We start from the raw sequence: 15,423 nt of genomic DNA, 5'->3' as shown, positions 1-15,423 counted from the left end.
TTAATAAAAATCCCCAAGTTATGCTCCCTTCCCAAACTTTAAACCACCTGTACACCACGAGAGTTATCTTTCCCATGTTTATTGTATAGTTTTACAAGTGTTTTAAGATGTGTTGCATGTATTTTAATATTTTTAAAAGTGTTTTTTTACTTTGCACCTTAATTCAAAGCCTAACTCCAAAACCCCAGTTCTAACAGCCACCAGCTATTTTTAGTTCTTCAGCCTTTACCCTGCAGGCAAGCTCCATGGCAACCTGAATTTTAATGAGGGCACTTTACCACCCTTATTTCAACTGATACCACCCCTCTGACAATGATGAGCTATTGGTGGACTGAGATGATCTCACAAAGGGAAAGCACCAATCACTTCAGAGGGGCGGGCTGTGGGCGGACTGGGGCGGAGCAAAGGCACTATAAAACACTGAGACCAAGCCTCAAGGAGTCAGACCTCTGCAGGCTACCTGTGGGTGGAAATCAGTGCTGGGCATTAAAACCCTTACTCCTATTAAGGAGCCTTTAATAATCTTTTTAGACTCCTGGATTAGCCAGGAGTCACCTCAGCACTGCAAGTCCTTTTTCATCATCTGAGGTCCAGTGCTGTTTCAGCCAGAAGATCTCAGATCCCTGCACTCCTGGGGCATACCACCTACCGAGCCATAGGATCCCAAATTTTTATATTTTTCTAATTTTTGTAATTATTCAATTTTTCTGTTTTCAATAAATTATTTTAATTTTTAATTTAACTAAGAGTTGTCTGTTTCCTCACAACAGGGAACCTTCTTGTTCTCTACCACTACCTGAAGGAAGGCTGTAGCCAGGTGGGGGATGGTCTCTTCTCAAGGTTAACTAGTGACAGAACAAAAGGACATAGCTTCAAGCTGTGCCAGGGGAGGTTCAGGATGGACTTCAAGATGAATTTTTTCATGGAATTGGAACAGGCTGCCCTTCTTGGGTGGTGTGTGGTAGAGTCACCATCCCTGGAGGTCTTCAAGAAATGACTGGATGCGGCCCTTAGGGCCATGTTCTAATTGACATGTGATCAAAGGTTGGACTAGATGATCTCAGAGGTCTTTTCTAACCTAAATGAGGCAAGTAAGATTGCTAACCATGCTGCTTAAGATCTAAGAAATAGGAGGAAAAATCATAATTACATTGTAATTGTAATTACAATCAATTGTAATTACAACTAACAGATTATATGAGCAGTGTGTAGATTAATTCAAATCTTAAGATTTGTAAGAGAGTTCATACTGGGATAGAAAAAAAGGAGCTACAGCAAATCTCCTGTGTTGCCAAAAAGAAAAGCAGAGGGGGTTGTTTTGTTTTATACATGGTCAATTTAGAAATATTTCATCAACATGGCCAGCTCTACCACCTCAAGATGTCTCAATTCTTTACACAGCTGTACTTCTGCTAAGGCTGCTCAGAACTTCATGCCTGAACACCAAAAATCTGTTTCCAGTTTAACTTAATAGACAGCTATTCCATCTTTTCAGTTGTCTTTTCTATGGATTCAACAAGCCCAGCTCTTCTAGCCCCCTTGAGTAAGACAAGACTGTGTTTCCTGGATAATCCTAGCAGTTCTGTTCAGCAGGTCACACACAAAATGAATTTTTCTTGAACCCGAGTGATCAGACGCATGCACAGTAATCCAGATAAAGTTCGACATTGTTGTCTTGTCCAAGAGGGTTATTATTTCCCTCTCTCTCCACTAGAAACATTTCACATAATACATCCTAGGAGCCCATTTACCTTTTTCACAGCTCTGTTAAAGAGTGGTGGCTCATTGTAATCCTATATTGAACTAATATAATCAAATCTTTCTTTTCTTGCTTCAAGATGAAGAGCTACAATCCTAAGATTTGTTTCCTCAGTTTTTATCTAAATGCATACATTCACTAAGAAAAACCCTTGCCATCAAATTAGCATTTCACAGACCATTTTGTGGGTGGAAATTACCCAGTTTTGCACAATTCGGGAATGTCCAACTCTGTTAAACTGAAAGAACATGTTTTGCTAAAGAACTGTGACAGTTAATGCAAGCAGGGCAGTCACATGCAACTAGGAGTTTTTAACTCACAGTATGACAAAAGTAGGCTGGAAAAGTTATTAGATGAACCACACCATGCTGAAAAAAAAAAAAACCAAAAAGTGGGGGGGGGGGAGGGAAGAAAAGCATAAACCAAGTATTTACCTGTCTTTTTTACTTTTCCCTCTTTGCTTCCCTGCAAGAATCCGCAGTTCTTCTTCAGTGGGATGTTGATACCACCGTAAGCTAAAGAAAAAGAAAATCTCAAGTAAAACAATACCATCATTAGCAATTTAGAGCATGGCTTTCAAAAAACTGTATCACAACAGTTATATACAGTTATATGTTCACTGAAACATCTGTCATTTTGACTCCTAAGCAAGGCACCCTTGTGTGCCAATTCCAACCCTGGCTGAACTGAACAATAGCTAAAGTTCAGTTCTCTTCAGCAAATGAGGCATTTATACAAAATTAGAAAGCTCTACCACTTTGTCATTCACATTAAAGCCCTTCAGTTCTCAAAACACCAACTGTTAAAGATATCATCAAATAAAGCAAACACAGTCGTGCAAGGTGGAAAAGTTCACTAGAATACTTATACCATTACAATTAGTCATCAGAATAAAACAACTTTATAAAGCATAATTATATCCCTCCCAAACCTAGCAATTTTCCAGAATCTGAAATAGCTGTTATCTAACAATCATTACCAGTCTTTTTTCTTAAGCAGAGCAAATTGTAACATCAACATTCCTTTTCTTAAACACCTCCTCAGTGATATCTTCAACTTTTACTACAAAAAGTGCTATTAAAAAAATCACTAGTTTACACATAGTTGACCTACAAGTTTTTCCAATCAATGCACCATTCATTTAAAAGACAAGAAATGGCACGGAAATTCTGAAGAGGACAGAGATGGGTAAATGTCTAAGATGTTATATTTTACCTAAATCTCTAAGTATGGCAAAAACCTTAGTAGCTGAAACAGGGCCTTTCCCACATTCAGCAAGGGACGGTTACTGCCCAGATGCAGGAAGGGTGTCACTCTGATCTCCACGCTGAAATGCTGAGGCAAAGGAGACCAAGTATTAACAGGAACAGACTTGAGAAATGTGTATGGAAGTAGAAGGCCACCAACTGTCAGCCATGGCGACACAGGGTCAACACAGAGATGATAAAAGAATCCACAACCACCACCTCAAATTAAGAAAACTTCACCAAGTAGGACCATTCAAATCCATGTTGGTGAATTAGAGATGATGTCAGATCCAATTTCAAAAAGTTAGCAAAAGCAAATTTGGAAGGCATCAAAACCCAAACAATCTCAAGCCATTTGATAACATTTGACTCCCAGTTCTGTTTTGAAAAGGCTTCCTTCATCTTGGGAACTCTTCAAGAGAAAAGAATGCTAGTACCAGCCCATAGAACATCAAACCATTGCACACTGCAAATTTCCGCTGAAGGAATTCACTGCCAGTTCCAAAACTGAAAACGGCAAATATTGCAGATTTTGCACAAACACAGTTTTGGAAGGGAAAAAAGGAACCAAATTTTGTATAAGTAAGAGAGAAAGTTACTTCATTAATTTATTTTTATTATGTGTGGTCCAGTTGCAGAATCTGTGATTTGCAAACTTTGCTGCAAAAGACACTTAAAGACTGAGACACAAATAAACCAAAGAAACAAGCTTTTCATCCAAGAAGTCAAATTACTCTGGAGAAGTTAACCTCTTTCACATGACCCAAAGCAACTGGGAAAAAGAAGAGATATATTCTCCTGTTTCATCATTTACCACACCACCCTGATCCGAACTTGGGATGCTAATGATGAAAAGTCACCTATGTGGTAAAGAAATTTTTCAAAATCTTCCCTGCCCGGACAGAGAAATAGTACCTAATGCAGCAGAACAGACAAAATTCTTGTTCTATGTAGCATGCTAACACAATTCAAACAACAAATTAAACCACAATTTGCTCTTAATTATATCGGAAAACAATGTTGCAAGTGATGCCTAATTACAACTAATAGGATAAAGAGTTTTGGTATTTTTCAGTTGATAAACCCCACACACCTTGCATTTAAAATCTCAAAACCAAGAGATTTGAACAAACGTTTTCATAAAGACAGAGCTAATAAAAAGTAGTTTACATCTATTTTAGCTTACATATGTTTAAAACTGAAATCCCACAACTGATTACCCTGTGGTTTTGACATATCCAAGCCAGTGTGAATACCAACAGACACACAGACATGCCCTAGTTAATCTGAATGAAGGTCATTAACGAATGCACAACAAAACATCCATTTTCTCCTGTCTTCCTGACAGGGCCTGAAAACATAGTAACTGAAATAGCTGAGTGACTTAAAAGCAACGTTTTGGTAGAGAATGTTTTGTTAGTTAAAAATAATGCAAGGCCTACGCAGATATTTAGGTTGCCAATTCTAGCAATAAATATATTTAGTTGCATTCAAGCTCTGAAAATAGCACTGATTGAAAAAGTTTCTTAACAAATTTATGTAAATAGCTTTTCATGAGTCAGTGATGGCTATTTATTCCATTAACAAGTAATTACCTTAAATCTGTCTATCCTAACAATTCTCTTAGATTTTGAAAAGTCTTTGTTCCTTTTAACGGACTTCCCATAAACACATACAGGCATCTTGAAACAAACTGGTCACTTAAATGTTTCTGTCTTGTCTGATAACATGTTTATCCTCCCTCCCATTTAGCAAGGACTATCCACAAACATTTCAAACCTATCTTGCCTACCAATCCTTTGGAAGCAAGACATTAAAACCAAATCACTTAAAAACCACTGCTGGATACCAAAGACTAGTCAAAGTCTACTGACAAAGGAAAGGAGGAGCAGCTGGTAATTTTTCCTTAGACAGCTGGACTGCTTAGGATTGTGCCTGTACACTTATGTGTATAAAACCCTCTACCACTCCACCCACACACTGCTGGCAAAAAGACAGCACTAAGGAGAATGGGTTAAACATAAAAGACAGTTTATCAGGTTAAGTAAGAAAATAATTGGGTTTTTTTTCTGCCATTAAAATTCAGATTCTTGTTGCAGTGAAGCTTCTGACTTGTTTTTATTTTCGGAACACAGGATTATTTCTGACTTCTTATACAATTCCTGTATTCAGGGAATTACTCAGAGTGCCTGAAATTACAATGCACTAAAACAGTTACCAGATAAATAAAAAAACACTAAAAGCAACAATGAATTTTTCCAGGCTACTAATGTGGAAGGCAGTAATAAGACTCCCACTGACTTCAGTAAGAGCAGAATTACCTAAGGACAAGAGCTGAAATCCTGCTTTAGGTTTTTATCAATCTGCAGATGCGCAATGATAAATGGAGAAATGGATTTGAAAAATATTTGAACAGCAAACTTCTCCCTATCATTGGCACACAGCATACCTTAAAACAAGGATACAGTCTGTGAAAACTTCACAAGATTGAAGAACATGGGCATAATATTGACAAATTATTTTAGAAAAGCAATTGGATATTTAGATTTTCAAGTAAAAGTTTAAATCAATCTTAGATATAAAAGGTACAATATGTCATTTGGATAATTGCTGATAAAAAAGACTCTCATGGTGACACACCTTAAAAATAAATGGTAGGCAGTTTCATATTCATTAGTGTAATGTTCTTTTTAGAGCACAAGAAAGGTGATCAACACCCTGCCAATATAGTTAACAGTGAAACTTCACACAACAATTAAGAGTATGATTCCTGTTTGTGTTATCCATCTGACAGTTACTGTTTTCTGTTATACCCAACACACATATAAACAACATTTACAGTCACTTCTCATTAGCAACTTGTTGGGTGATGAAATGGGGAATATTAAAAAGGAACATCTCATAATTGTAGGATGTAGAGGAAAAAAAGTCAATGGAAACACTTGTTAATACTCCTATGGAGTACATTATTATTTAAGGATACTCCTTCAGAAAGCAGAGAATAAAGATTTGATATTCTCAAAATTTTAACAATTGTGAAAGACAGCACACTACCTGCTAATCATACAAAGTGTTGTTCTTACCAAATGAAAAAACACAGTGTCTATGATTCCTTTTAATATTTAACATACCGATTTATGTTCAAAAGAGCTGCTGTTTTTCATTGTTATTATGGATACAGCCACACAGGGAATGCTCCCCTTACAACTCATTATGTCTGTTTGATCCATTGTTACAAGGAAGTAATGTACTGAAATTTATACTAATCCTGTCCTATGAAGTATTTAAAAAGAATATAATTTTTAATAAATACCTAAGCATTCTTCATATGCAAGGCTAACCAGGAGGTGGATTATCAACAACACAGAGACAGTGCAGAGGAAAAAAAAACCTTCTATTCTTCAGTATCTTGTATTCAATTTAGCTTTTAAATATTAAAGTATGCACCTTGTACCTTTAATATAAGAGCTCAACAACAATTAACTTTGTGACTAATAAAATTACTAAAACAAACCAAGTATGTTCTTCTACAGCAACACTGTTTTTTTACCTTGAGCCCACAAATCAGGTGTAACAATGCTATGGTAATAAATTTAATAAAGGTCAATTACTTTTTAAAAAACCAAACTAAATCAGTATGTTTTACAGTTACTACTCTGATGCATAATTGCATTATCATATTCAGACACTTTCTTACCTGCCACTACAGAGAAGCCAACGAGCAAGAGAATAGTGAGGTATGATCTTCTGTATGACACTAGCCATTACCATGGTAACCACCAACTGTACACCTATTACACCCTGTGGAGAAGTAAGTTAATAACAAGTCAGTATCTGTTTTAGAAAAGAGGTGAAGTATCTTTTTAAAAACAAAAAATTAGTAACACTGTATACAGGTATAATACAATGCAGAGGAATGGGGGGGGTGAGGGGACAGAATATGGTAGCAGTTAAAAAAAAAACAACCCTGAAACTTGCTACAGTCACTTGCAAACTTTATCAAAGGGAAAGGGCATTCCCAGGTCACCACAGCTGACCTCCCTAAAGAGGTCTAAGATCCTCCCTCTCATAATGCTGGCCTCATTATCTCTGTACAGGTATTTCCTCTTTGTTTACCTACATGTGTGGGTTTCCATCTTCTCTGATTAGTTGTTTTCAAGGACTCCTCTCCACATCACCCTCATCCTTAGCTTACCAGCTCAGTTTACCACTTTTTCCTCTTGATTTGCAGGTCATCATCTCTTTCCTCTTTAAGTCCTAGTCTAAATACCAGTTTGGTCAGACTATTGGCAAAGATGCTCTTGTCCCAGTTGGTCAGGTGGATACTGTTCCATCCTAGTAGTCCTTGCACCTCAAGAAAGAATCCCGTGGTCACACAAGCCAAGTCCCTGCTAAGCAATGAGCTGTTAACCTACAACTCTTCACCAACCTTCCCCCTCCCTACCAGCAGTATCATCTTTCATCCTAAATAATGCACTAAGGAAATTCTTCCTTCAATGATTTCTCCTTTCTTTAGTAAAACAGAAATTGTGTCAATACTGCTTTTATTAAAAAACATAGGCAGATGAAATGTTTTTGGATATACATTATTATCCATAATTCAGTATGATTAAGGGAGATTGAGACAGTAAAAATTTTTACGTATTTATAAACACTTTCAATGTGTTACCAAACTTTTCGTAAAAAAGTGCCACATATCAATTAAAAGTACTTGTTACTTTTTTATACTTTGAAGTAACAGCTTTGGAGGGGGTCAGATACCACCAAGTTTCTTTAGTACTCAAGATCTCTCTTTGCCTTCTCCCCCCAGGGAATTTCTAGTGCTTCTACACTTCGGTACTTGAGGTACCTCAAAAAGTTTATGTTCTATGTCACTGAGATCAGGATCAAGAGCTGTAAGTATTTGAACACTCTACCTTTATTAAAGATTATGCATAGCTCTGCACATAGATTACTCAAACCAATTCCACCAGTTCACTAGCTAAGGGAAGTGTATTTCTAATGAAAGAAAGTGTTACAAGCTGCATGACTAATATATATGCTATATTCACATTACTAAATTGCTAAGGGAAGTATATACTCTTTGGGTACAAAATAAACCATGCATTTTAAGATCAAATGTTTATTCTGACCACCTCAAACTAAGTCTAACCATTTCCACCCAATGCAAGAGAGCAATCACTGTCCCTTCATCTAGCTTCTCTACTAAGCCATGATCCTCAGAATTCACTCTCTCAGGGGGAACTTGCATTAATATTTCTCTAGAATAATGTTTTTATTAGAAGCACAGCCTAAACAGGTCAATTATGAGCCAGTATGTCTCTTCAATTACTCCTAGAGCTTCTGCAAGGGAAAGAAATTGCCTTAACTCAAGACAACAGGAGGGAAAAAGATGCAAATTGAGGCAGTTACTTTTATACAGGGCAGCAGATCCACTAGCAGAGCTAAAATACTTACAATTCAAGAGACTACTTAAAAATTCACCAACAGAAATTCATTTCCTTACTCAAGCAAAGGCTGCACATTGTAACAGAACCCATTAGGAACAATGTCTCTTAGCCACTGAATGTCTTTCTGCACCCTATCTACCCCTTTCCAGCAGAAACTTAAAGCGCTCATTCCCATAAAGTTACTGCTGTATTTGTCAAAAATAGAAATACCTACAAACATTTCAGTGTACAAATGAAAATAACCTAGCAAGGTTTAAGCCACATGAAAAAAAACCAAACAAAACCAAACCTAAAACCCCAATGATATTTCTAAACTTAATTTTGACCTTGTGGAGGAAATATCCCTCTGGTACTTTTCTACACTTCAAGCAATTAAAAAATGTATATATATAGAGAGAGAGAGAGATATGCATGCACCATATATGGGCATTTTTCTCAATTCCTGAAGGTTAGTAATCAATCACAAGCAATACGTTAATAGAGAAAAGCACTCACACAAAACTTAAAAAAATCCACTGCATTTATCTTCCTGCAATCTGCCAAGAACACTAGTCACAGGAATACAGGAGATGATATGGTGAGTCAAAATAACATGCTATGTGCACAGCATAACTATTTGCCAACTCTACCCTTTTGCCTGGATGTGGTTACACTCCACTTGTATGTTGACTAATGCACTCCAGAAAAATCTACAACTTTCCAAACTACCCCATATTACAACACTAGAACACATTTTCCCTCCATCCCCAAATACAGGGTTCAATTCAGGCCCTGTCTAGATCCAGTCTCCCCCATACTTCTAAGTCTTCACACTAGTATCAGTTTAAATCCAAAACCACTCATTTCAGAAACATAAATGACTAGGTGTTGATTTCCACCAACATCTTACATCCTCTACTTGGATGCTCTAAATTAGAGGACACAGGGTTTAGATTTTAGTCAGAAATCTACAACTTTAAGAATCTGGAGTATGAGAAATAAAGAGTGGTATGTGTTTGAGGGACAAGATGCTCAATGGCAAAGCCCAACACCACAGGGGGTTTTGAGTACCTCTGGTAAACAAACCTTGGAACCCACCACCTGATCTGTGATGAAGTAATTAGCACAATCAGGTTGACTCAAAACTAAGAGAAGCACTACTCACCTGTTAAGAGATGAGGAACTGCTGCACAGATTAAATAATGTGTCTGCAGTTACAGAATAGTTTGTGGAATTGAAACCATTTCATAAGACCTTCAATACTGATTCCACATAATCCATGTCCCTATCATGCTTCAGCTTTGCAGCTTGAAATTTGAAATCCAAGTTCAAGAAACTAGAGAGAGAGGTCTGTATTCTGCTGATCGGAGACATTTTTGTGTCAATCTCTCTAATGCTGAGAAGCACGGAGACCAAAGAAAAGATAACTGTGTCAGTTTTTCTGCAAAACACAGGCTGGCAAGCAATCTCCTGGTCAAAAATGAGACTGAAATGGTACAGCCATGCAGCTACAAGACTGTCTAATAAACTGCAGTCTGGCTGTGTTTCTGCCACAGAGGAAGATCTTTGATGAGAGGTGTCTCAGAAGTCTTGAGCACTGTGTTCACTTCCCAGTCCCTCAGTAAGCATGGCATTCCTACCTTTGTTTGAGTAACACAGCACGCTTTACATGAAAGCTTTAAATAAAATCTAGCAGAGAACACATTACATAGTCCACAAGAATAGTTTTAGCAGTTACATTAAAGTAAGATTGACAGGTTAAATTAAAAGAAGATTGATAGGTTTCTTAAAATTGGTGGGAAAAAAGTGGCAGGTCCAAAAAGCAACAGTATAAGGTTGAATAAAGTATACCTTGAACCTTGGTTTTCACCGTCTTTTATACTACATACCTGGACACAGAGTCGCTGACTAGTAGAACAACAAAAACTAAGAATAAGCAATTAAGATAAAGTTACAATATTCTTATCTACACGTTAAGTGTACTTATAAAACACCAACAGCTATCTCAGAGTAAGAAAAAGAAACCCCAACAAATTTTTTAAAGTACTTCTATCTAAAGAACATTTTTCTTTTCATCATTAAATGATTTATAGAACATGAAGTACAAAGACAGACAAGGTTGACTGTATTATGCAAAGACACCACTCCAGTCTCCTTATTTTGACTGTGCCCAAGGTTATTCCTCCTTACCTGTAGTAAAAGGTCAGGGCTTTCCGTATTTTCTTCCCTTTACCACCTATCTACATATTACAAATAATTCAAATACCCAACTTTACACAGGACTTTGAAACTACTTGTTCTCTGACAGTAACCATCTCCTCCTTTACAAGATGAGGGCCTTGAGCTGAAGCCAACCACTGTATACACCAGGACTGCAGTACGGATACAGCTGCATGACTGAAAAACAGCTGGTAAAATCCCATTTAGAATTTCACCTTCAGAAATGTAATGCCTGCTGCTTACTTCCTGAAGTGCCAAGTCCTGTAAAAACAAGATTTTAACATAACTGCACTTGAGTATTCTACAGATGTTAGTACAGGGCATGACAATATCTTTCAATGGTAGCACACAAACATAATAACATGGCCGTAAATTTCCAAGTAAGAAATGGAAAAGGTGTTCTATCAGTAGTGGCCACCAAGATTTGTAGAAGAATATAACAAATACTCTTATCTCCTGCAAATTCAAAAGTGCAATGGTATTTGTGAAGTCTGGAAGCTAAATCAATACAACCTCTTTGAAACGCCATTTAATAGCTGACACATTCTTGCTTTTGCTGTTAAATGAGACTTTTCCACATAAAAATTTTTCTCCATATGCAAATTTTTCTCCATATCTGTATGTCCATGCTAAAACTGCAGCTTGCAAAAGCAAGGCAGTGTTCTCCTGGAACATAAATGCAATTCAAAATTCTTTCCTGAACAGTAGAAAACATTATATAGGATGGCCAAAGAAAAGTGAGCTTGCTGTGCAACATCTTAAAGTGAATGCTTCCTCTGAAAGACTACTTTCACAGAATATCTATAGTCATTATGCTAATCAGCAATCCGAGGCAGTTCAAATCCTATGATTTTTAAAAATCAGACATTCATATAGCTAATTTTGGAAAAGAAATCTATACCAAGAGAATCCTTCAACATTCAGATTTTTATTTTTTTCTTCTATTCTCATGACCAAGGCTTCCCTGAATTAGAATTTTCATGCACCTACCATTGTTTACAACAAAGCAGAGATGAACAACAGATGTATGAAGTGGCATGAAGAATATACAAGGTATTCAAGACTACCACCCAGCTGCTCACCCTCCCAGTGTCTTTCACACCCAAAGGTCACTTCTCTCTTGACCACAGTATCTTTCCACAGAGTCAAAGAAGAGCCATAAACTGGGAACAGTGGCTGTGCACGACTCCCCTTGAAACAAGGTGATTTGTTTAAAACTGAAATTATGCTTTAGTCAGTGAACAGCATTTTACCTCAGTCTTGCTTCTTTTACCACTGAGGCTCTCTAAGCAAAGATTACAGAAGTAGTGGTCATTAGGCAAATCAAGTTATTGATACAGAACTCTCAGGGCTGGAATAAGGGCATTTATAAAAATGCAAATTTATCACTATCACTGAAGAGGCAATACAGAATACCTGTTGTAGTGAACACCAATATATGCGGAATATATTATTAAATTGTAAGTAAAACTAGTTCAGTGAAATTATCTACTACACGGGGGGGTGGGGGAGGGGGAAGAAGGTTATATTCCATTATTACTATTTCAAGATTTTAGAAGTCTAGTTTGCCCAGTATTTCTACAAATAACACATGTAGGAACTACAGAAGTTCCCACCCTCTATAACACTTGCTTCTTAAAGAGCAGGCTCTGCCATTACAGGAATCATTCCAAGTATAAAAACTGAAAAGCCTTTAACGCTTCTGCCGAACAGTCTAAAACACCATGGTCTTACAAAGTATTAAGACACCTGTGTAGAGTTTAAAGTCATGGCCTAACAGGCATTGCAACTGCATGGATGAGTCCTGACAGCCCCAGCTTGGCAGATGCTGATGTTTATAACTTGATTTCTAAGCCTCTTGGTACAAAATAAACTGATGAATGTTTCATTCTCCTGTTGCTTTGGAACTGGAAAATACAGCTTCCAAACAGCATAGAAGTAGACTACCATCCTTTGCCTTTGCTTACGTCATGGAATCACACACAAAGATTATTTGCCCACACTGCCAGCACCCAGCAAAGAAAACTGGACCTGATCTTTCAACCCCATTGCAACACAAGCAAGCACTCCATCAATTTAAATAAGGACCTACACTGAAAGGAAAAATTTTTTGCTTTCAATTTTCCAAAAGTAGCTTTCAATACTAAACCACAGCACTCAGAGTGCTGCAAATGAGAGGAGCATTTCAAGACCTTTTGATTAAATAGTCTAACCCCTGCAGAAAAGGAGAAAAAAAAAAAAAGAAGAAAAAGACTTAATGAGAAAAAAAATACAATTCCTTTCATAAGCCAGAATTTACACTATAAAAAGTACTTTAGTGGAACAACATTATTCAACTTTTAAGTATGAGAACAGTTAAAAGGCAGATTTTATCAAAGATGTAACTGCTAAGTGCATTTCTTAAGACTTAGATCAATGAACAGACACTGGTGCCATAGTTAAAATGACATATTCACACTTACATTCATATAGTCACATGGAAGAGAAATATATTAACGGCCAATACAAAATATATTTTTATACCTGCAGTCCCTTTTCCTTGTATCCCAAATATAAGTACGTTAAAAGCTGAGCCAATTAACTCCGGTGTTTTAAATGATAACTAAAACCTAAATACAAAATTCAGCAGATCTTTATAGAGAGTTATCTTTATATAATTTAATATTCATTAAATACTTAGCCTACCCCATTGAAGCAACATATATACAACAAGGTTACATCATCATCAGATATTACACCAGTCAAACTTTGTTCTTCTACTATGTTACAAGGTCATTTATTGTGCACTACATTCAACCCAATAAATTGTAGCTGTGATGAAATACTTGCGGTGAAAACCAATTTGAGGTGGGACTTTTTTCCATGAGGTCCCTTCCAGCCCCAAATGCTCTGTGATTCCATGACACTCACATGCTGCCACAGCACACATGGCAGCTATGACATGACCCAGAGCACCTAGAGTGAACTGGTGGCAATGAACAACAAAGCATCTGGCAAAGACTTCTGGATATATCCAAGATCACAAACACGGTCCATTTACAGGGGATTTAAGGAGATGTGATGAGACAGTTACATTCATGGAATCAACGCTGGAAAAGAACTTAAGATCATCAAGTGCTGTCAACTCACCACTGCCACTATAATCCCTGAAATCACTAAAACACATCACCCAGCGCCAGGTCCAAACGGTGCTTAAAGTCTTCCAGGGATGGTGACTCCACCACCTCGCTGGGCAACTTATTCCAATGCCTGACCACGTGAACAGTGAATTTTGTTTTTTCTAATATCTAATCTGAATCTTCCCTGTTTTAGCTTGAGGCCATTTCCCTGCATTCCACTGCAGGCATGGTAGAAGAAACCAGCCTCCACCTCACAACAACCTCCTGTCAGACAGTTACAGAAAGAGAGAAGAATCCTATGCATTTATAAAGAAACATCCTAACCCCGTTACAGAGCACTAAGTGCAGTGGCTCACTCTACTTCCCAACGGTAAAGCACCAGAGAAGGAAACAACCACGGGAACCAGTGGAACCGTATCGGTGTAAGATCGCGGAAGGCAGCAAATACCGCGGTGTTCCCTTCACGAGCGCCAGTTACAGCGCTCGATGATGTCAGTCCGCTGCCTCCCTACCCCAAATGCACCCAAATCCCCGAGCTGTCCCCACAGCCTGGGACCGGGGCCCGCAGCAGCTCAGAGCCGAGCCAAGGACGCGAGCGGACCCGGCGCCCGCTCCTCGCCGCCCCGCTCCTCGCCGCCCCCGCTCCTCGCCGCCCCGCTCCTCGCCGCCCCGCTCCTCGCCGCCCCGCTCCTCGCCGCCCCGCTCCTCGCCGCCCCGCTCCTCGCCGCCCCGCTCACCATGGTGCCCGCGCCGGCCCCGCCCGCCGCCGCTGCCGCCCGGCCTGGCCCCGCTCCCGGCACATAAATCTGCCCGCCTGCCGCTCCCGACCGGCGCACGCCGAGGTCACGCCGGGATCCTGCCGCGACAAGGCCCGCCTGAGCTGTCCTACCCGGTGCCTGCGCGGGCGGAGCCACGGAGCGATGAGACCGCGCCGCGACGGACAGCACCGGCCTCACCGCTCCGCGCCGCGGGCTGGCGACAAGCGAAGAAGGTAGAGGCGCCGGCCGGGGCGCACGGCCCACAGGCCCCTCGGCGACAGCCCAGTCAGGCGCCGCGAGCCAGCCGGTCCCGGGCAGGGCACCGCCGCGACCCCAGCCACGTGACACGGGAGGTCGCCCTGAGCGCGGAATTCCCCCCCGAGGCCCGCGTGCGGCGCGGCACCGCCGGAGCACCGGGAGACGATCGAGGGGGGAGCGAGGAAGGGGGCCCAGCCCCGCGGCAGCATGAACGGAGCGCGGCGGGGCAGTAGGGGGGAGCGGGTTGTGGCCATGCGCGAAGGTCACTGCGCCCTCCCCGTGCCGGCGCTGCACATGCACAGCGGTGCGGGCTGGGGGCGGAAGTGTGGCTGGACTTGTGCCCGGCCATGGTCGCGGTTAGCGGGACCCGGGGGCGGCTCTCCGGGGGACGGGGCGGAGTTGCTTGGCCGAGGGAAATATGTGTTCACCCTGCAGAACGCCCACCACTGCGCACGGCCTGCCTGTGTCCGACGGAACGCGCGTGGATAGCCCGTCCCAAAGGAGCACTCGGAAATAGTCGCGTCCCTCAAGTGGAGTAACAGCAGTTTTCTCGTAAATCGTGCGGTTTTAAATGCGCTGCCGTGGTCCCTTATGTGTGAGCTACAAACAAGTAGGAGCATTCTGCTTTAATAG

The 15,423-nt window shown here is 40.1% G+C and overlaps 1 protein-coding gene across 4 annotated transcripts in view; it reads right to left on the bottom strand.

Moving 5' to 3' along the window:
- TMEM161B (transmembrane protein 161B) overlaps window positions 1-14,772 on the bottom strand; it is a 46,461-nt gene extending 31,689 nt beyond the window's left edge. The window contains exons 1-3 of one of the 4 annotated variants that reach the window (XM_039566818.1): window positions 14,512-14,772; window positions 6,704-6,807; window positions 2,194-2,274 (exon numbers count right to left, since the gene is read on the bottom strand). In XM_039566818.1, coding sequence (XP_039422752.1) covers window positions 2,194-2,274; window positions 6,704-6,807; window positions 14,512-14,514 — 188 coding nt within the window. In that variant the 5' untranslated portion in view covers window positions 14,515-14,772. Of the gene's footprint in view, window positions 1-2,193; window positions 2,275-6,703; window positions 6,808-13,784; window positions 13,928-14,511 lie in introns of those variants that run through there. The other 3 variants (XM_039566816.1, XM_039566817.1, XM_019281910.3) reach the window with 3 other exon arrangements.
- Between the last annotated feature and the right edge of the window lie 651 nt (window positions 14,773-15,423).

This window comes from Corvus cornix, chromosome Z (assembly GCF_000738735.6).
Source record: "Corvus cornix cornix isolate S_Up_H32 chromosome Z, ASM73873v5, whole genome shotgun sequence".
Classification (NCBI taxonomy): Eukaryota; Metazoa; Chordata; class Aves; order Passeriformes; family Corvidae; genus Corvus; species Corvus cornix.
This window is presented reverse-complemented; position numbering and strand designations above follow the sequence as displayed.